The sequence below is a fragment of the Montipora foliosa genome, chromosome 11, assembly GCF_036669935.1.
Source record: "Montipora foliosa isolate CH-2021 chromosome 11, ASM3666993v2, whole genome shotgun sequence".
Classification (NCBI taxonomy): Eukaryota; Metazoa; Cnidaria; class Anthozoa; order Scleractinia; family Acroporidae; genus Montipora; species Montipora foliosa.
In genome coordinates, this window is record NC_090879.1 from 32,582,509 (window position 1) to 32,605,008 (window position 22,500).

At 39.9% G+C, this 22,500-nt stretch overlaps 2 protein-coding genes and 1 pseudogene across 2 annotated transcripts in view; all 3 read left to right on the forward strand.

Moving 5' to 3' along the window:
* The window catches only part of LOC137976915 (uncharacterized), an 832-nt pseudogene extending 118 nt beyond the window's left edge, over nucleotides 1–714 (forward strand).
* Nucleotides 715–11,582: 10,868 nt separating this feature from the next.
* On the forward strand, nucleotides 11,583–13,828 carry LOC137974696 (BTB/POZ domain-containing protein 6-like). The gene has a single exon (XM_068821633.1). The coding sequence runs from the start codon at nucleotides 11,685–11,687 to the stop codon at nucleotides 13,014–13,016; it is 1,332 nt and encodes a 443-aa protein (XP_068677734.1). The 5' UTR covers nucleotides 11,583–11,684; the 3' UTR covers nucleotides 13,017–13,828.
* A 7,646-nt stretch (nucleotides 13,829–21,474) lies between these two features.
* The window catches only part of LOC137974697 (BTB/POZ domain-containing protein 6-like), a 2,976-nt gene continuing 1,950 nt past the window's right edge, over nucleotides 21,475–22,500 (forward strand). Inside the window, exon 1 of the mRNA XM_068821634.1 lies at nucleotides 21,475–22,500. This exon is cut by the window's right edge and continues 1,950 nt beyond it. Coding sequence (XP_068677735.1) covers nucleotides 21,662–22,500 — 839 coding nt within the window. The 5' untranslated portion in view covers nucleotides 21,475–21,661.

Sequence of the window (22,500 nt, forward strand, 5' to 3'; positions counted from 1 at the left end):
CGACTATTACTCTCCTCGACCTCATTTTATCATTGTATCCTGCGATAGAAAATCTATAAATCGTTATAACTCCTTAGCTCCGGGAGCAAAGCTTAAGATAGTCGAGGTAGCAATGACGATGGTCTGTTCTCGTTATAACCTGCAAAAGTCTGCCACTTTGCCTCTCTATTTTGGTAAGTGGAAAACTTACTAGGCCAAGTTTCATGTTCATCTCTGTGTAGACGTGGAAGAGTATCTCAGTATCTATTATACGATAAAGCATGAAATTCCCAACCGGTCCTCGACAAGGTCGTTACAAAAGAATGGCGAGATTGCAAGGATGCCACGCAGAGCAGTTACTTGAAAAATGTTCAACAGTATCCTTTCAAGACTTATTTCAAGCAAGAGGTTGAAGCTGTCAGGAAGTAATGTCGAACAGCGGCAAGGACAATTACGCTTGGTTCCTCGGCGATCCCGTCTCCACCGTTCACCGCTATTCTCTACCATCCATCAGAACCAAGAGTTGGCTTTGCTGTCAAGAATTGTGTAACAGCCAGAAGCGCCGAGGCTCGCCTTCAAGCCCAAGAAGCCATAATCGGGTTTGCGAATCAGTACAACCTCACAAACATCCATGTCTGTTTTGTTCTCGACGAAAAGGCACACAGTTCAGTTCTAGAGTATCCTTTTAAGTCAGTTCGAAAAACGAGATCTTTACGTCTCGCGTATATGTTATGAGCAAGCAAATTGACGGAATTCCTTTTGAGTAAGGCATTTTAAGGCATTTATGCGGTATTATACCTCTCACCACCACTGACACTGACAGTAGAAGAAAGGCGCAAAATTATGGCTTATTTTATTACTTACAAAAGGTGTTGGGGTTTGCATCTTATTTTGGAAATGTAGCTACATAGGCTTTTGAACTGACAACTCTTATTTTGCAACTTGTAACAAATCACATATAGATCTGACAAGAACGTTCAGACTCGTCCACCATTTTAAGGTGTGCTTCGTCATTTGTACAACAACGTTTAGTGACCTTTGATACGGTTTACTCTGGAAAAGTTGCATTGGAAAATCATTAGACACCTTAAGATCGACGTTTACCGCGGACCGCAAACCTCTACAGGTCACGTGACCAGACTTCAACCTCGCGTTTGCGGAAAATTCTCCACGTTTTCGACGGGAAGAGGTAGGTTTTCGCGTAAGTCACTTACCTCAACTTTTATTTGCATGGATATTTTGTGATCCCACGTATGCCTGGCACTGATATACAGAAAAAACCTTTTCATTTCATTTCATATGAATTTTAACATTAACAAGACAACAGTTTTGTTTTTACAAGGTTTGAACGACAACTGTTGCACAACGTTGAAATCCAATATGTTACCACGCGTCGTTATCACGCGATTCTTAATACACGAAGGAGGCATACTGCAAACGGCAAACGGCAAACCTGAAACCGCGGTTTGCGGTCCGCGGTAAACGTCGATCTTAAGGTGTCTTTTGACTTCCGGAACCCAGTAAGTAACACAGAAATGGCATCTTTTCCAAAGGTAAGTGCCTCCATCGAGGCCTCTTACTTGTTTCGGTTTTAAATTTATCTAGGCATAATGTAGACTACTGAGAAACATGGCGACAAGTTAAGTGAGCCTCGCGAAGCCGTCGTTTATGAGAGTGGGGTCTCGGTTTCAGGTAAACAAAAAAGGCAAAGAGTGGAAAGCGAGGTATCTCTCACTATTTTTTGTTTGTTTGTTTGTGACTTACACGAAGTGTGAAAGCAAAAATGTGTTATCGTCTGAATTGACGAGTAGTTGTCACGTGATTTACTGCGAGGTTAGGTTTCATTTTCCGCTCTCCTTCAACTGTTTCGCGCGAAACGAAAGGCGAATACACCATAACACCAAACCCGGTGTGCGCATGCCATCATGTCACGTACGCACACAACCATTTCACTTGGTTCATTAGCAGCATGGCAATGGACAGCCGTTTCGGCTAACTTACCAGGTGGGTGTCCATGGCTGGCAGTGAACCAGGTGAAATGATTGTGCGCATGCGCGACGTGATGGCCACAGAAAACTGGGGGAGACTGGAGGAGAACACATTTGCAAGAAGCTTACCGCTGGTTCAACTTATCGCATGTTGAGAAAAAAAAAACCTGTTTTCACCAGTTTGGCGAGCGGATTCATGAGGTTCTTTGCTGGCTGGGAAACAGTGGCAAAAAGTCGGCTGGCTGGGAGTTTTCCTCACTATGTAGCTGGGAACGAGAATTTTGCTCATAATCATTCTGGGAATGCGGAACCCCTTTTTTTTTTAGCAAAATTAAAAAACTCAGAAAAATGTTTTATTATTGTTTTTCTGTATATTTTTTTGGCTATCTTTATGTAATTTGGAAATAATTTTCGTTTGGTTCCCCTGAACACTTCTGTCATATTTACCGTTGTGGAGCAAGAGTGAATTAGATAACTGTGTTGTTATGGCATAGATGGGCTCCCCAGCGCAGTCACAAATGAGTCTATTTTTAGAATACCCGTTCCCGCGAAAATCAGCTGTCAACTCCCTGAAAAAACATTGCACAAGCAGTCCAGTGTGACAAAGCTTCTTCTGATTGGCTAAAATTGGCGGTCCTTTGTTTTTTTCGCGCGCAAAGTGTATCTAAAAATAAATCAATTTGTGACTGTGCTGGGGCAAGACCGCAAAGTGATAGCGTCACAGGGTTCATACTGTCTCGAAAGTGCTCAAATCTCAATTCAGTCTTTGTAAACTCCTGATTTGTTTGCTTTGTCTCGAAAAGTACTTGCATTTTAAGAAAATGTCGAATGTGACCTCTTACAAGCGACTGTTGCTCCAGAAAATACCTGAATGTACCCAATAGTAACTTTGATTTTAGTGTTAACCTCCTGACTCGCTTGTTTGAACTGCCTGTGTGCTACAATCAGCAGACTGCCAGCGTAATACTTAAGCTATAAAAACTTGTGGACCAAAGGTGGCCCTGAAAAGTCCTTGAATTTTGATTGGCATTTTCGGTACGAAATTAGGAGCCCATGACTAGGAGCATACAACTTCTTTGCCTTTGTGGACCAGCGTTTTGGCAGAGCAAGTTATATATTTATTTGTCTTTTTTTTTAGGGTACTGGGTAGGACAGCGAACGATGTAGACGTGTTGTTCGTGGCTCCGTTTTGCGGGGAAGAAATTTTCGTGAGTTGGACGCAGATGGAAGCAGAGAAGTCTTCAAAAAGGACGAATCGTTATTCTTCTTCTTCCGTGAGCTCTCAGGAATCTTCACAGGTCGATAAGTGACCTAAAATCGTGTACCCTAGTGGAGATTTGGACGACGAAGTCATGGCGGCTTTAAATCTATCCGAAAGCCTTAGTAAGAAGGTTGATCTGATTCTATTAAAGCTTGACAAGCTCGACCTTTAAGAACAGAAACTGGACTGATGTCTCAACAGCGTTGTCGAGTTTGAAGCGTTCGATGGCAGCCTTAGAAATGGATGTTGCTTTGGTCAAAGAGAAGCAGAAATTGTCTGTGGATAATATCAAGGAGATCGAGAAGAACTTAGAATTCACTAGTGGAAGGAGTGATGATTTCCAAAACGCTCATGCCACAGAAAAGGAAAACTGCGAGCAAGAATTCAGTGATGTCTGCAAAAAGGTCCTCTTTCTTAAAACCTATAGCCGCCTAGAAAATTTGAGATCTGAAGGCATCGAGGAATGGCCCCCACACCAGGAGGATGTGAGTTGGAAGGAGGATACACGGACACCATTGGTATATTTCTTTGAAAATGTTTTAGGTATTGAGGACGCAAAGGATATCAAGTTTCAAAGAATACACATAATCGGTAAGCCATCGCAAAAAGGAAAAAGTCAAGCTATTATTGCGCGTTTTTTAAGATTTTCGGACAGGGAAAGAGATCTGAGTTGTGGAAAGCAACTTAAGAATACACATTTTAGGATGTACGAAGACCATACCAAGAGAATTGCAGACACTTAGGAAACCACAAATTGAAAAACTCAAACAAACCAGGAAAGAGAGTGGAAGGTCGTAAAGCTTGTTTCAGTAAATCTGAGCCTGACAAACTATATATCGACGGAAAATTTATCAAACCATAATATAATATTTGTTTCTTCTTTTGGAAACAAAATATGTAAATTTGCTCCAGCCCTCTGCTTTCTTTGGTGTAATTTTTTTAAATTTAAGTAGACAAACCCGTAGACCAGCCTGAAGGCAAGGTGTCGATTGCTTGACAGTTTAAAAGGGCAGCTTAAGCAAGCGCTTTTTTGAGACTCGGACGGCAACCGGAAGTGAGCTGTTTTCTCTTTTAACTTGTCTTCACACAACCACGTTTACATTGCTAAGTACCTTTTCTCCATTACAGATGATTTGTATAAAAATCTGGGAGACACCACTGTCCTGACACGCGAACTGTTCTCTTCCGGTTGCAGTCCGCGTCTCAATTACACGCGTGCTTAAGCTCTCTGGGTCAGTTAGTTCTGGAGCGCGCGGTAAGGTTACATACATACATACATACATACATACTTAATTGACCGCTCCCCTTAGGGGCTTTTCAGGGCCAATGAAACACAACGAAACGATGGAACAGAACAACGACAACTATTAAGAATCCCAACCGGCCGAAGGCAAACCAGTTGGTTATTTACAAGTGCAGCTGGGAAGTTGAACCAGGGACAACCAGGATCAAATTCAATGAGTGGTCAGAGCGGGTCTTGAACCTGGGATCTCCGCATCTCAAGGACAGCACCCTAACCACTGGGCCACACTGCCTCCTAAGGTTGTCATTTTTCTTTGTCTTTCTATTCCCATTCGGATGTTCGTTATGTCGGTCGTCTTTTGCTATTTTTTTATGCTTGTGTTTGTCTGTGTATATGAATTATTTCTTTTGTTTTGATACATACATTTTTTTGCCAATGGTTGCTATTGTTGCTAGTCACAAGTGGAACACAATTTCTGACAATGTTGAATTTTTTTTAAAATCAAGAATAATATAGATAGTGGCTGAGACTCAAATAGACAACGTTGGTTTTAAGTTAATACAGAACGTTAATCTCGATAAATGTTCGAGGAATTCGGGACCTGAGCAAAAGGAAAGCTATTTTTCTCCTGGATCAAAAAACAAAAGGCCAATATCATCTTTCCCCAAGAAACGTATAGTTCCGTAGAGATAGCTGATAACTGGCAACTTCACTGAATAGAAAGGGAAAATGTTTCTTTCGCACGGAACTAATCATCATTGTAAAGAAGTTGCTATTTTAGTAAGTAGTAAGCTAGATTTTGAAGTGAAGTCTGTAATTTACAATCCGGATGGTCAGTGTGTTTTGATCGATGACTTGATTCAAGACTCGCCGTTTTTGCTTTTGAATATTTGTGCACCGAATGATACATCTGAACAGTGTACTTTTTTTCGAATATACTAGAAGTTCTTGATGAACATAACTTTAATTCGAGTAGTCAGCTTATAATTGGAGGAGACTTTAATGTCCATTTGAATGCTGTCTTACACAACTCAGGTGGCAAAATAGAACAAAACGATTCCGTGGGAACTGTGGAGGAATTAAAATTTGCAGATGATTTGATCGATATCTGGAGAATAAGAAACATTGACAAAAGACGATATACATGGAGACAGAAAAAGCCTCTTGTTCAACGTCGTCTTGATTTTTGGTTGGTGAGTGATTGCTTGCAAGATGTTGTAGAGCATACTGATGATATCATACCGTTACCTTCCATAAAGAATGATAATTTTTTTAATACGCTACAAATTAAAAGCATTGAAAGCCATGCACTCGGCCTGCCGCATTGGTGTTTTAACTCTAGCTTATAAAGTGATGAAAATTAAGTGGAATTGATCTCTTCCCAAAATAGTGAGGGGCGAAATGAATTCCGAGAGGTTAAGGATATTAGAACGGCTACTTTGGGATCTGGTTAAGTACAGGATACGGCAAACGACGATCACGTACAACAAAAAAAAAGCCAAACTAAGAAGTGGTTTACCACTTTAACTAAGAAGTAGTTTACCACTTTAAAAAGTTAAAAGAATGCGAAAGGTTATGTGCTGCCGAACCCATGGAGGATAATAAATTTGAATATACCAACAATTGTCAGATGAGCGGCAATCCCATTCTTTGATTGCATTCACGTGATAAGACGGCCATGTTGGTGCCAAAACAATAGAAAAATGTAACTGAAGTTTTGCATAATAATAGAGTCAAATTCCCAAAAGACTTTTTCGCTTTTGTTCTTTCCACAAACATGGCCGCTGTGACGTCAGGAGCAATCAAAGAATAGAGGTTTTTCACGGCAGCCATGTTGCATGGCAGCAACACTAGGTTCTTTTTCCTATGGGAACAAATGTTCTTTTTAATGCAAAACATTTCAATTGTTCCTGCCATGCAACATGGCTGCCGTGCAAAACCTCTATTGCAAGGGTTATCTGACGAACCAATAATTCAAGGCTTTAAATACCTTCAAAAACAATAAGTCTCCAGGGAATGATGGCCTTACCGCTGAGTGTTACAAAAAATTTTGGTCGATACTGGGTAACTTATTAATAGAATCTCTAAACACTGCTTACAAACAAGGGAATCTCTCAAATTCATACATGACAGGGATTGCTTCGCCTTGTTAAGAGGAAGACAAGGACAGAAGATGCATTGAGAACTTGAGACCAATCTCGCTCCTAAATGTCAACTATAAGATCGGTACCAAAGCGTTAGCGACCAGATTAGAAAAAGCACTACCTGACAATTCATGAGGATCAATGCGTCTATGCTAAAGAGGTAAGACAATCTTTGATGCTTTACATTAAGATCCATTGATGACGTTATGGAATACACTAAATTGACTGTACAATAAGCCCGGGCTTCTCACGACATTGTATTTTAATTACAAAAAAGCCTTTGACTCGATAAGCTGCAGGAAGTTATCTATTAGCGGCTCTTAAGACTTTTAATTTTGGCAATTCTATCTCAAGATGGTAGAAGTTTTATATGACGATATTACAAGTTGTGTTATGAATAATGGTTTCGCGTCACAATTGTTTTCTGTTGAGCGCGGTGTCCGCCAAGGAGATCCCCTATCTCTTTACTGTAGCTCTGGACATCTTAAATATTGAGGGTATCAGAGAGCTTTGTGCCTTTGCGGATGACTTAACTACGTTTGTGACAAATGCGAAATCTCTTTGCTCACTACAAAATCTCAAGAAGTTCAACGTCTCTTGTTTGAGATTAAATGAGGAGAAAACAGAGGTGTATTGGCTTGGTAGTTTGCACCATTCTTCTGAAAATATCGGCATGGATAAGATAAACCGATTAAGATGTATGGGTTATTGACCAAGCGTGAGGTCAAGATGACTGGATATTGGCCAAGTTCTTTTTTTGCGTGTTTGTGGACCGAGACGAAGTCGAGGTCCATAAACACGCAAAAAAAGAACGAGGCCAATATCCAGTCATCTTGACCGAACAATCTTGGTCAATAAAGGATTTATTATATGACTTAAAAACACCAAAAAAATGATCTTTGATCTTGCGGGACCAAGCGAGAAATCCCGAGCGGGCAGTATCGCGCCATCTTGCCCGCTCGGGTAGCCAATCAGAGCGCGCGATTTGGTTCATCTTGCCCGCTCACGGAGTTAGTCATATAATAATAGCTTCTTACTAACCGAGCTCGAGGGCCTACTGGGGAATATTGGCCCGAGGTCGTGCCAGTACGGACCGAGTGCAGCAAGTGAAGTTAGTAAGTTGTTTATTATATGGCTTTTTAATTACCTTTTGCTTTGTTTTTGCAAGCCCGTAATCGGCCCGTGGGCATTACGGGAGAATAATGCCCTACAATTCTGTCACAATTAGCCAATCAGAGCGCGCGTTATATCAGCTACAAACACAAGCCATATAATAAATTGGGGGTATACTTCACGTATGATAGGCAAAAACTCCAGAGGCTTTTAACTTCGAATATATAATTAAGTCAATTCATTAATTAGTCTATAAGAAGTTATTTTTAGATTGATTTTCCTTCAAAACCGGACCTTTCCAGCTAATCACAAGTCTTGTATAACAGATTATTACCCATGGGATTGAGAATGGCCACTTGTGCAAGCCAAATTTTACGTAAGAACTACTCTAAAAATAGCTAAGGATCAGTCACAAAAATACTTAAGACATTTCCCGGTTCCAGGCATGAATTCTCTGATCCCCTTTCGTTATATCGTCACTCCCTGTCCCTTGTCAATGTCGTAATCACATGACAGTGTCCATAAAGCGCGTTTCAACATTGCAAGGGGTAAGGGGGATCGGTTATTGATGTAACAATGTTTCTTTCCAGTCAAGTAATGGGACGCCTGTGCTAGAGAGAGTTTTCCTCAAATGTCTCAACACTTTTGTCCCTGATTGCAGATCTGTGAAAATGACATTACATAGACTTAGTATTGCAGTTGTACGTTCCTAGTAAAGGCTTCTGACGAATCGTATAGTTGTTGGTTTGCTTCTCACAGCATTAGAATTTTCAGCAATACTGTCTCTGCTTGAGTGAGCAGCAGTCCTATTTGTTTATTGACATAACAATAGGACTTTTCCATGTTCCTCCTCTTATTTGGCCGAAAAGGAATAACATCAATTCATTTCTGTACAAAAAAAAGTTTTGTTCTGAGAACATGTGTAAAATGCGATGAAACCTCGCGTTTTGTAAGGAAACTATGAGACGAAGGCCTGGGATCGAGTTGACGACTTTGACGTCATCAGTTATGTAAAGATTTTACTCCTACATTTGACAATAAAAACCAGCAAAAGCGCACACAATGATATAGAATATATTATTGAGTTGTAGTCAGGTTATTTAACGTAGCATGTGAATTTTAGTTGGAAGGCTTTTAGAACGTTTGATGACTAGGCAGACTTTGCATTACTCCTGGCCTAACCACTTCATCATCACTAACTGCTTCATCATCATTTACTTCCCTGTTAATTCTGAAGTCATATGCCCAGTAAACGTGTCTAAGTTTCGGAAATTAGACGAAATGTCTGCAAGCCTTCCGATACTTCACTAGTTTAATGACTCACGGTTTCAACTCAAAAGATCCTATGCGGGCTCATAATTGCAGATGCGAACACTCGGAATCAACTGCGTTTTCGATCCCTTGAGAACGTACCATCCATATCCAATATATCCAATCTGAGTCAGATCGTCGATATCCTAGACGATCTGAGTCGGGTCGAATTGACCCGTCTTGGCTAATACTGGTCGTGTCACGAGAGACAAAGGAATAAACAAAAGAAAGACAAAGTAATAAACCTTCCTCGATCTTAAAACAGACATACGAACATGACAATTTCTGTACTATTCGAGTCGGGTTAACGCAACCCGTCTTTACGAACATCGATCCGTCTCACCGGAAGTCAAGTCGCAAGCGACTAAGATAACACACGCACAGGGAGGGCAGAATCTTTCGACAGATCGACTCCATCCGATCGACTAGAGTCGACCCGTCGATCCGATTCAACCGACTTGTTATTACCAATCAAACGATATGTCTTTAGTTTTGGAAATATACGGCTTTTTGTACTAGTGCCCAGTCCCCTATGGAAAGTGATTTCTTTTTTTTTTGACATTTATTTAAAATTATCTTGAAATGTCCAAGCACAGAAATGATGTACTTAATAGTGTTAACATCAAAAGGGTACATCGAGCCACCGGAAAATGACAAAAAGTGTTGCCGTTTAGCTGAGAAGATTTCTGTGCTAAAAGTAACTTTGACATGTCACGTGATAATATATCATCCTATATATCGCTTTGATGATCCATACGATGTTTTTGAAATTCATATTTAATCAATACATGTTTCGGATGAAACATCATCCATCGTCAGTTGACAAATGAGAAATAAACTAAAGTTGAGCAATAAATAGTGTAACAAAGTGAGATATAACATGAATAATTAAGGATGAAGGCGAGAACAGAATAAAAACACCCAACCACGAAACAAAACAGAAAAAACCAAACTGTTTAGGCTAAGAAAAGAAACTAATTAGTATCAAAGGGATAAATTAAGATGTTTGACTTGGGAATTTAAAGATGGCTGCTCCCAAAGGATATGCATGGCTTCTTTGATTTTCAATTGGAAACGTGTGGAAGCAGAGTCGAGGATTTTAAAACAGTCTTCTGAACACCGGGAGCGACAATCTTCAGAACCTCTCAAGTGCTTAAATATGTGGGAATGTTTGTCGGAGGCGAGATGTTCACGGATGCGAGTGGCGAAATGTCTATTGGTTTCACCAATATAACAGGCATTACAGCCTGCACATGAAAACTTGTAAATGACTCGCGATCGTAAACCCGCAGGGATAGGATCCTTCGTCCCAAACCAACTCCTAATTTTAAACGGGGTGAACACCAACTTAATTTCCAGGTCGCTGCAAAATTTGTTGACTAATTTCTTAATTCTGCGTTTTGTTTGAGGTGCTGAATTTACTGAAGTCTCTTGCAAACCGACATCCCGTGGACACGAGTCGATCGGATCGCGTGCACCCGCCACGATCCGACTCGGACTGGGTGTATTGGACAATCCTTGATCATACAGGTATCTATATAGATCGTTTTCAAATGACGTCATTAAATTCTAAAATGAAAATCGCGAAATGTTTACCAGCACTAACTTGAGGATAATCTAGATTTAAATATTTTTGCAAGTTTGTACAGGCGTAGCGTCTTTCATTTTAAAAATACAACATCTTTAATTTTTGAACTTCGCCTTGCGTGACACCAAGATAGTTGCTGATTGGTTGGAAAAAAGGCCTTTCCTTTTAGCTTTTAACAGTTGCAACGTTTCAAGTCTTAAGAGATTGTGTTGATACATAGTATGTGATCCAGTTCATGAGTAAAAATAACGCGTTTTCATGGCAAAGCGAATGTTGATTTCCAGCGGCTATTTTGATGTACCATATTGGTACATCGAAATGGCGCCTCCATCATCATCATCATCATCATTGCCTGTAGCCCCGTCTGGGGCAAAGGCCACCAATAAGCACCCTCCAGTCATCACGGTCCTGGACCAATCGTTGCAATTCTCCCCACGAGTAGCCATTTCTCCTTATGTCTGCCTCTTGGTCACGACGCCATGAGTTTCTTGGTCGGCCCCTCTTCCTTTTACCCTGAGGGTTCCAGGTGAGGACTTGCCTTGTGATGTTGCGCCTCCATACAAAGCTCTTAAAAGTTTCTTGAGGCGTTTCGACCAATAACTAAAAAATGATGTACCACACAGACTTAAGACTTTGAGAATTTGTTTATGTATCAGTCTTTTATAAAGTTTCGTTTTCTTGGAAAATTTATTTTTTTGTTGCGTGACAGTGAAAACGATCTTAGCTTGCACCTGACGTCATGGCGGCCATGTTGGTGTACAGAACAATAGCGAATTTTGTACAGCAACATGGTCGTCTAACATGGTCGTGAGTGCAAGCGAAGATTACATTTGATATCTTGTACTCATTGCGAGCCTATTCTTTTTCTTGCTCCAGGAATCGGGAAGATGGCAGACCCTGGGAACCAGGTTGAATTCTTCGTAGGTCACATGATATGGTTATGTCACGAGATACTTCGTTCATTAAGAAGCGAGCATCGCAGGACCAAAGCAGTGATTAAACGTTTCAATCTTACTTTCTTGTTCATTCGACAGCTGTTTATCATTACAGAGAAAACATGTCGGTCCGTGAAGAAAACTGGCAATCAAAGAAACCCACTATCAGAGAAAGAACCAAGTTTATGTTCAACAACGACCTCTTCAGCGATGTGAAGTTTATGATTCGTAACAGCGATGGCGGAAGTGAAAGCAAACAAGCGATTCCAGTTCACAAGTTAATCCTGTCGATTGGCAGTCCTGTGTTTGAAGCCATGTTTTACGGTGACCTAGCGGAGACTCGTGACTCTATTGAACTGCCTGACTGTGAATACGATAGTCTGTTGGAGTTGTTTCGTTATTTGTACAGCGATGAAGTGAACTTAAGCGGAAGTAATGTTATCGGAGTGTTGTATTTGGCGAAGAAATACATAGTTCCTTCTCTGGCAGTTAAATGCACACAATATCTGCAGGATCACTTGGATCCATCCAATGTGTTCACCATCTTGCTATCTGCACGGAAATATGACGAGGAGAAGCTGGTGGATCGATGCTGGGAGATGATCGAGAAACAAACTGAAGCTGCTGTGAAATCGGAAAGATTTGCGCTAATTGACAGACCTTTACTTGAAGAACTCGTCGAAAGGGATACCCTTGACATCTCGGAAGTGGAATTGTTTAAAGGTGTGGTACAGTGGGCAAACAAGGAAGTGGCAAGGCGAGGCATAGTTGCAGATGGACGAGAGAAAAGAAGCATAATCGGAGATCGGATCATAAAAGCAATTCGCTTTCCCATTATGAAGCAGGATGAATTTGCCGCAGTTGTTATGGACAGCAAAATTCTCTCGTACGATGAAGTGTCCTCTTTGATTAAACATTTCAGTGCAGTGGAAAGTTCGTCAATGGAGTTTTCGGTTTCAAAACGATCCAGGACCCAGGCTACATGTTTGTTGAAGCGCTGTAGTATGTATAATTCAGTGAAATTTGGCCGGAAGAGATTAGGATTTAAGAACACGGGGTATCTTTCTGTTGACCGTAATATTGAACTGTATGGAGTAAACCTTTTTGGCAGCAAGGACGCAGTTTATTCTGTCGAGGTCTCAATATCCGAGTTTTTACGGAATGCTGGTATTGGTACGTATATATTCTCACAAGCAGCAGGTCCATTTTCATCGGTACCAAGACAGGCAGGGAAATATTTTGTTTTTGATTTTCTGTTTGAGAAGCCGGTTTCTTTAAAAAAAGGTAACTCGTACCATTTATCATTAGAAGTCCATGGCCCTCAATCTTGGTATGGCTTCAATGGTCAGAGGTCCATAATTTGTTCAGGTGTAGAGTTTACTTTTTTATCAATGAACGTACGTCAAGATATACTCGATGAAGTCAATGAATTAATTTTCAGCTTTAAACTGTAGTTGTCGAGAAAAAGGAAAATGTCTGGACATTAAAGGGGCTAGGTCACGCAATTTTAGGCAATTTCACCACTGATCGAATGGTCATAGAATTAACTAAAATATCAAAATAACTGTTCAAAACTATAGAAGATCTCTAAAAAAAACACAGGGAAGCCAAGAAGGGACATGGATGGACAAAACTGGAGAGGATTGAAATAGATTGAATTTGTGTAAATTTGAAAAACGTCGGCCCACCTTTTTTCAAATTTATATCACTCTATATGTAAATGTCATGTACAAAGCTGGAAAATCATTCTCAGTTGTTATGTGGCCGTGATTTTGCAAATGAAAGACTCTTGCTCTGCCAATTTGACGTTTAGAACTCATAATTAACAAAATTAAACAAAATTACCTAAAATAGCGTGACCTAGCCCCTTTAATAGGCTCTTTGCATGAGCGTGTCACGTGACCTTTTCAATCATAAAAAATGGTCATGGTACAAGAGATGTCAGAAATAGAAAGAGCGCGCTGAAATTAGTAAGAATGTCGATTTTTAAGGCCATTGACGTTCAAGGGCGTGATTTTAGAGCGGTTTAAAAGTTTGAAAAATGTAAAAGAATTGTGTCTGCTTTAACAGAGGAGCAGAATCTCAGTATGCTGGCTACCGGCTGTACCAGATAGAGGATTTGTCTCGATTTGACTAACTGCCCCAAAACTGGTGGTATTTTTTGAACAGGGATGGTGAAGGCCAAGCTATCAAGCCCCCTCTAAAAATTAAACCTGCCATACAGGTTTTTAGAGAGGGTATAGTACTGCCTTCACCTAGGATGCCACTTGAAAAAAATATGTGTGGACATTTTGAGATGCCCCTGTGGTGTTGAAAACTTGTTTCAATGAATAGATTGGACTTTACTTTGTCTACACACCTGGCTGTTGGTAAGAAAATAGAGAGTGCATGTGCAGTCAAAAACTGGGACAGAATATGGAAAGTATAAATGTGTTTTTCAGTTAACTTTAACCCTTCTTTATATTAATTTATTTTTCCAAGAAATCACATCTACAGTGCACTGGTGGCTCAGTTGGGTGAGCACTGGGCTTCCATGCGGGAGGTTGTGAGTTCAACTGTAGCCGGACCAACACTCAGGGTCTTTAAATAACTGAGGAGAAAGTGCTGCCTTTGTAATGACATCTGCAAATGGTTCAGACTTTCAAGTCTTCTCGGATAAGGATCAGAAACTGTAGGCAGCGTCTCACAACCCTTCAATGTTCATAATCCTGTGGGACTTAGCAGAACCCACACACTTGTCGCATAGAGTAGGACATGTAGTTCCTGGTGTTGGCTGTCTTCTGTGGTGTATCATGGTTGTGAGGGTAAATGCTCCGAGATACTGGCTACACCAAGCTACCTTAAAATCTGAGAGTAAATATACATATGAACTATGAAACCTGGACCTTACCTGGAACTAACCTTTCATTGCTCAAGTAATTCTATCTATCTGCTACTTCCCTGCTAGCAGAGGTTTCTCACGGCGAGGTAAAATCATTTTTGCCTTGCCGTGAGAGACCTCTGCTAGCAGGGAAATCTGCTACATGCACATGTGAGCTATTTTTGCATATATCACAATTTTACAATCAACTGAAGGTTACTGGGTGTCCAGTAGTTCTAAAACTCTTCCTATAGCTGCTGGGTATATAGATACTGTTCTGATCTACTTGTGAATTGTGATTTGCTCTTCAGATTAACTTGTAGTACTACAAGATAGCATTGCATCCTTACACATTTGTTGGAGCCTTTTAAGGTTTCTGGCACGAGTTGTTACCCCCATTTTTTTAAGCTTATCTCTAATATCAGTGGGGGTCATGTTTTCAATAATTATCTACTTGATTGCTTTCCCGTAGTTCATGCAGGTTTGATGTTTTCTCTGCTTGTATGTTTGACAGCTGTTTTGCCCGTTTCTGCTTGATGTCATTTTCCCAGTAGGCAGCTTTTCTTTTCTTGTACTATCTAGGCATTCGTTCAAAAGTACTTAAATGTTCCTGTCTTTTGAGGACCAGAAGCACATCTTTAGATGCATCCCATTTGTTTGATTCGTCGGCAGTCAACAGTTTTTTCCTCCACACCTAATTAAAAAAAACAAAACAAAAAATGAAGGGCAGTCATTTGTTAGCATACAGAAAAGTGGGCATCACTGCGTACATACTGTTTTTTCCCAGCTTTGAAATAAACGATTGTACAATGAGTCAGTTTTGCTGATCAGTTTTGTAGTCATTTAAATGCATATTTCAAAATTTGTGCAACTTTAAATTCCAGTCATCTGTTAGCCACACTTTGCAAATCATAAGCTTAAAAATGATACACACAGGTTAACATAGAGAAATACCATTGAGAACATGGTTGGGTTAAGTGGTTTTCATTTTCAACTAACAGCAATATACTTTTAAGTAATTTACATGTTTGTACCTTGACCTGAAAATTTCCTTATTCCTTTGTGTAACATCATTAACCTAGGTACATGATATGCCATGATGTGCATGTATGGTGTCACTCTTTCCTTTTGGTAACCTTGACATAATTATCCCAGGGATGTAAATGTTGCAATCCACTCTTGTGCCTGTGAGTATAAAACGTGTTTATCAGCCATATTAAATTTTAGTGAAGAACATATAGCACTCAGCATTTTATGAGTACTAACTGGGACTAATTTTTTTTGTAACAGAAAAATTGATATGATCTTCTGCAAAGAGATCAGGTGAATTACTTTTACCTTTCTAAGATCTCTAATACTCTATTCTTGTTTTAACTGCAGTTAATTGAAGATGTTAAAGAAAGTTGTTGCACATGTGACAACAATACCTTGACAAAGTAAACATTGTTTATTTCTTGTTCAGAGGGATTGTCCTTATTCATCATTTTGTAAAGATCTCCAAAGGACTACAAAATGAAACATGTGAAGCAAATGTTAATTTTGTCAGTTATTTAGGTAAATTTGGTTTTGACTTCCTGTCATCCAGGGATTTTAAGTGTAATTTTCTTGGCACACCAGATTATTGTTAACTACCTTCCACAGTTTAGTAACTGTATTGCTTCCTTTTGGCCTAATCACACCCTCCAGGTTAGCAGGAAGATGTTCCAAAAGAAGTTTCTTGTCTGACCCCATTAAACTGCATGGTGAAGTCAAATGTTCCACTGCCCTTTCCATCCGCGTTCTTTTTCTCCCAAACACTAAAGCATACCCCACAGCTATTTATGCATTTCACCAGGGCATTTAAATGTGCATCTGTTCTTAAACTGGGGGCTTTGTTGTGATTTTCTTCCTTGTCCCATTCCACAGCTTCCTGAACCAAATTTGTGAGTAGGTTGTCTGAAAAATCACAGAAGAGGAGATAATAGTGTTTTTTGTAAGGAATTGTTGAATAATTTCAAGTGCATTAACAATAAAACATATTTTACTAGAAAGATAGAAGTGATCCTTGCAAGTTTAACTGGACAATTTAAGCAATTGTCACTTTACAGACACCTGAAAAATTCAATCACTTAAATTGTCCTGTTAAGTGCGAGGATCACTTCCATCTTTCACCTATAATCTGCATTTCAACCTTGAAACTTATTTTATTGTTGTTTGGTTTGTCTAGCCTTTCATTAGTGTAGTATCGACTTTGACTTTGAACTTAAGATTTAATTTCATGACAAGTTCTCAGGTCTTTTGTTTTATTATACATTATAACATCCTCCACATGACTAACCTGTAATTATCAGCATCAGATGTAGTTCATCAACAACAACATTCTCTCGAGGGATGTTAAGAAGAGGTGGATGGGCACATGAGTATTTCTTTTGCCTAGCCCATTCTGCAAAATTTCCAATTTTACTGGAAGTATGCTGTTCCCAGTAGAAATCTTTGGGCTTAGACATATCATGCCTGTGAATTTTTAGGTAATTAGAATTAAATGTTGCCTGAAATAGAAGTTCTGTTTTATTTTACATGAGAAATCTATTTTTTTTCAAAGATGAATTTTATATACTTTGTTTTAGCTAATAATTTGTCAGTGTCACCATCTCTGTCTGTCTTTCTGCCTGTTTGTCTGTCTTTCTACCATAGCTTTATATCTACCTACCAACCTGTCTTTCTTATGGCATAAACACCAAAGACATGCAAAATCTGATGTTGCTCCCTTCATGCCCAAAATCAACAACAGAAAATGAAATTTGAGGGAAATCAAACTTAAATCAGTTACAGTAATAAATAAAATTGAGTGTGATACATGTTCTTTTCTTCTGTTTCATTTTTTTCCCCACACTTTTTTAGTGTGTGTTCAGTTTATACATAAGTACTATGTTTATTCATTAAAGCAATATATATATTGATGCTGAAATGCTTCCCAGAGTTAAGGAATCAGTAAAACTAAGGAGAAAATAGTATACCTTGAAATCACCACCTAAATATATGTCTGTAGGAATTTTCTTTCCATCAATGCAGATATTTCCATCATCAATCAACTTGTTGATGTAGCTGAAGACATCTTTGCCTGATGATTTAAGAAGGTCATAGCTCTCATGCCCCTTGATTACTGCTACAGTGTGGTTTCCTGTGTAATGTAGATTTATAGTTAACATGAAATGACAATACTTGTAAATGTGGTATTTACTTAAATATTCAAATGTTTGATGACATACCACATACCTTTGGATGACATTATATCATCTGCATCCAGCAACGAGTAGGAGAGGACTACAAAGTTTGTCATCCTTGTCATCTTGGCCCCATCCCCACTTAACTTGATGTTCACTTTTTCTGGAATTGTGTTTCCATTCTAAGGGGAAACAAATGGAAGACTGCACTTAAATAATAAACACCATCATTGTATCATCATCGTCATCATTTGCGCTATTATTTATGATGTTAAAAATGCAAAAATATTGTCCTACTGAAATGTTATTGGCTTGGTAGTTTGCACCATTCTTCTGAAAATATCGGCATGGATAAGATAAACCGATTAAGATTAACTTCTTACTAACCGAGCTCGAGGGCCTACTGGGGAATATTGGCCCGAGGTCGTGGCAGTACGGACCGAGTGAAGCGAGGTTCGTACAAAAACGACCGAGGGCCAATATTCCTCAGTACGGTCCCAAGCAAGTGAAGTTAGTAAGTTGTTTATTATAAGGCTTTTTAATTACCTTTTGCTTTGTTTTTGCAAGCCCGTAATCGGCCCGTGGGCATTACGGGATACTAATGCCCTACAATTCTGTCACAATTAGCCAATCAGAGCGCGCGTTGTATCGGCTACAAACACAAGCCATATAATAAATTGGGGGTATACTTCACGTATGATGAGCAAAAACTCCAGAGGCTCTTAACTTCGAATATATAATTAAGTCAATTCATTAATTAGTCTATAAGAAGTTATTTTTAGATTGATTTTCCTTCAAAACCGGACCTTTCCAGCTAATCACAAGTCTTGTATAACAGATTATTACCCATGGGATTGAGAATGGCTACTTGTGCAAGCCAAATTTTACGTAAGAACTACTCTAAAAATAGCTAAGGATCAGTCACAAAAATACTGAAGACATTTCCCGGTTCCAGGCATGAATTCTCTGATCCCCTTTCGTTATATCGTCACTCCCTGTCCCTTGTCAATGTCGTAATCACATGACAGTGTCCATAAAGCGCGTTTCAACATTGCAAGGGGTAAGGGGGGTCGGTTATTGATGTAACAATGTTTCTTTCCAGTCAAGTAATGGGACGTCTGTGCTAGAGAGAGTTTTCCTCAAATGTCTCAACACCTTTGTCCCTGATTGCAGATCTGTGAAAATGAAAACACATAGACTTAGTATTGCAGTTGTACGTTCCTAGTTAAGGGCTTCTGACGAATCGTGTAGTTGTTGGTTTGCTTCTTACAGCATTAGAATTTTCAGCAATACTGTCTCTGCTTGAGTGAGCAGCAGTCCTATTTGTTTATTGACAAAAGAATAGTACTTTTCCATGTTTCTCCTCTGATTTGGCCGAAAAGGAATAGCATCAATTCATTTCTGTACAAAAACAATTTGAGTTTTGTTCTGAGAACATGTCTAAAATGCGATGAAACCTCGCGTTTTTTAAGGAAACTATGAGACGAATGCCTGGCATCGAGTTGACGACTCTTTGACGTCATCAGTTATGTAAAGATTTTACTCCTACATTGACAATACAAAACAGCAAAAGCGCACACAATGATATAGAATATATTATTGAGTTGTAGTCAGGTTATTTAACGTAGCATGTGAATTTTAGTTGGGAGGCTTTTAGAACGTTTGATGAATAGGCAGACTTTGCGTTACTCCTGGCCTAACCACTTCATCATCACTAACTGCTTCATCATCATTTACTGCCCTGTTAACTCTGAAGTCATATGCCCAGTAAACGTGTCTAAGTTTCGGAAATTAGACGAAATGTCTGCAAGCATTACATACATACATACATACATACATAATTGACCGCTCCCCATAGGGGCTTTTCAGCGCCAATGAAACAAAATCAACGAAACAATAGAACACAACAACTTCAACTGTTAAGAATCCCAACTGGCCGGAGGCAAACCAGTTGGTTATTTACAAGTGCAGCTGGGAAGTTGAACCAGGGACTACCAGGAACAAATTCAAAGAGTGGTCAGAGCGGGTCTTGAACCCGGGATCTCCGGATCTCAAGGCAAGCGCTTTAACCACTCGGCTACACTGCCGCCACATTCCGATACTTCACTAGTTTAATGACTCACGGTTTCAACTCAGAAGATCCTATTGCTCATAGTCGCAGATGCCAACACTGCGTTTTCGTTCCCTTGAGAACGTACCATCCATATCCAATATACCCAATCTGAGTCAGATCGTCGATATCCTAGACGATCTGAGTCGGGTCGAATTGACCCGTCTTGGCTAATACTGGTCGTGTCACGAGAGACAAAGGAATAAACAAAAGAAAGACAAAGTAATAAACCTTCCTCGATCTTAAAGCAGACATACGAACATGACAATTTCTGTACTATTCGAGTCGGGTTAACGCAACCCGTCTTTACGAACATCGATCCGTCTCGCCGGAAGTCACGTCGCAAGCGACTAAGATAACACACGTACAGGGAGGGCAGAATCTTTCGACAGATCGACTCCATCCGATCGACGAGAGTCGACCCGTCGATCCGATTCAATCGACTTGTTATTACCAATCAAACGATGTCTTTAGTTTTGGAAATATACGGCATTTTGTACTAGTGCCCAGTCCCCAATGGAAAGTGAATTTTTTTTTTTTGACATTTATTTAAAATTATCTTGAAATGTCCAAGCACAGAAATGATGTACATGTACTTAATAGTGTTAACATCATAAGGGTACATCGAGCCACCGGAAAATGACAAAAAGTGTTGCCGTTTAGCTGAGAAGATTTCTGTGCTAAAAGTAACTTTGACATGTCACGTGATAATATATCATCCTATATAACAGTTAAGGTTTCACATCTTATTGCTGCTAACAATCAAGCCTTAATTCACCTGAGTTGCTAAATTTACTCAAGTCTCTTGTATCTCGAACTGGGCGTATTGGGCAATCCTCGATCATACAGGTATCTATATAGATCGTTTTCAAGTGACGTCATTAAATTCTAAAATGAAAATCGCGAAATGTTTACCAGCACTAACTTGAGGATAATCTAGATTTAAATATTTTCACAAGTTTGTAGAGGCGTAGCGTCTTTCATTTTAAAAATACAACATCTTTAATTTTCGAACTTTGCCTTGCGTGACACCAAGATAGTTGCTGTTTGGTTTAAAAAAAAGGCCTTTCCTTTTAGCTTTTATCAGTTGCAACCTTTCAAGTCTTAAGAGGTTGTGTTGATACATAGTATGTGGTTCAGTTCATGAGTAAAAATAACGCGTTTTCATGGCAAAGCGAATGTTGATTTCCAGCGGCTATTTTGATGTACCATATTGGTACATCGAAATGGCGCCTCCATCATCATCATCATCATCATCATTGCCTGTCTGGGGCAAAGGCCACCAATAAACACCCTCCAGTCATCACGGTCCTGATCCAATCGTTGCAATTCTCCCCACGCGTAGCCATTTCTCCTCATGTATGCCTCTAGGTCACGACGCCATGAGTTTCTTGGTCGGCCCCTCTTCCTTTTACCCTGAGGGTTCCAGGTGAGGACTTGCCTTGTGATGTTGCGCCTCCATACAAAACTCTTAAAAGTTTCTTGAGGCGTTTCGACCAATAACTAACAAATGGTGTACCACACAGACTTAAGACTTTGAGAATTTGTGTATGTATCAGTCTTTTATAAAGTTTCGTTCTCTTGGAAAATTTGTTTTTTTGTTGCGTGACAGTGAAAACGATCTTAGCTTGCATCTGACGTCATGGCGGCCATGTTGGTGTACAGAACAATAGCGAATTTTGTACAGCAACATGGTCGTCTAACATGGTCGTGAGTGCAAGCCAAGATTACATTTGATATCTTGTACGCATTGCGAACCTATCCTTTTTCTTGCTCCAGGGATCGGGAAGATGGCAGACCCTGGGAACCAGGTTGAATTCTTCGTAGGTCACATGATATGGTTATGTCACGGGATACTTCGTTCATAAAGAAGCGAGCATCGCAGCACCAAATCATTCGACAGCTGTTTATCATTACAGAGAAAACATGTCGGTTCGTGAGGAAAACTGGCAATTAAAGAAACCCACTATCAGAGAAAGAACGAAGTTTATGTTCAACAACGACCTCTTCAGCGATGTGAGGTTTATGATTCGTAACAGGGATGGCGGAAGTGAAAGCAAACAAGCGATTCCAGTTCACAAGTTAATCCTGTCGATTGGCAGTCCTGTGTTTGAAGCCATGTTTTACGGTGACCTAGCGGAGACTCGTGACTCCATTGAACTGCCTGACTGTGAATACGATAGTCTGTTGGAGTTGTTTCGTTATTTGTACAGCGATGAAGTGAACTTAACCGGAAGTAATGTTATCGGAGTGTTGTATTTGGCGAAGAAATACATAGTTCCTTCTCTGGCAGTTAAATGCACGGAATATCTGCAGAATCACTTGGATCCATCCAATGTGTTCACCATCTTGCTATCTGCACGGAAATATGACGAGGAGAAGCTAGTGGATCGGTGCTGGGAAATGATCGAGAAACAAACTGAAGCTGCTGTGAAATCGGAAAGATTTGCGCTAATTGACAGACCTTTACTTGAAGAACTCGTCGAAAGGGATACCCTTGACATCTCGGAAGTGGAATTGTTTAAAGGTGTGGTACAGTGGGCAAACAAGAAAGTGGCAAGGCGAGGCATAGTCGCAGATGGACGAGAGAAAAGAAGCATCATCGGAGATCGGATCATAAAAGCAATTCGCTTTCCCATTATGAAGCAGGATGAATTTGCCGCAGTTGTTATGGACAGCAAAATTCTCTCGTACGATGAAGTGTCCTCTTTGATTAAACATTTCAGTGCAGTGGAAAGTTCGTCAATGGAGTTTTCGGTTTCAAA

Excerpts from the sequence above, each read along its gene's own strand:
- LOC137974696 (XM_068821633.1), top strand. The coding sequence starts at position 11,685 with ATGTCGGTCCGTGAAGAAAACTGGCAATCAAAGAAACCCACTATCAGA.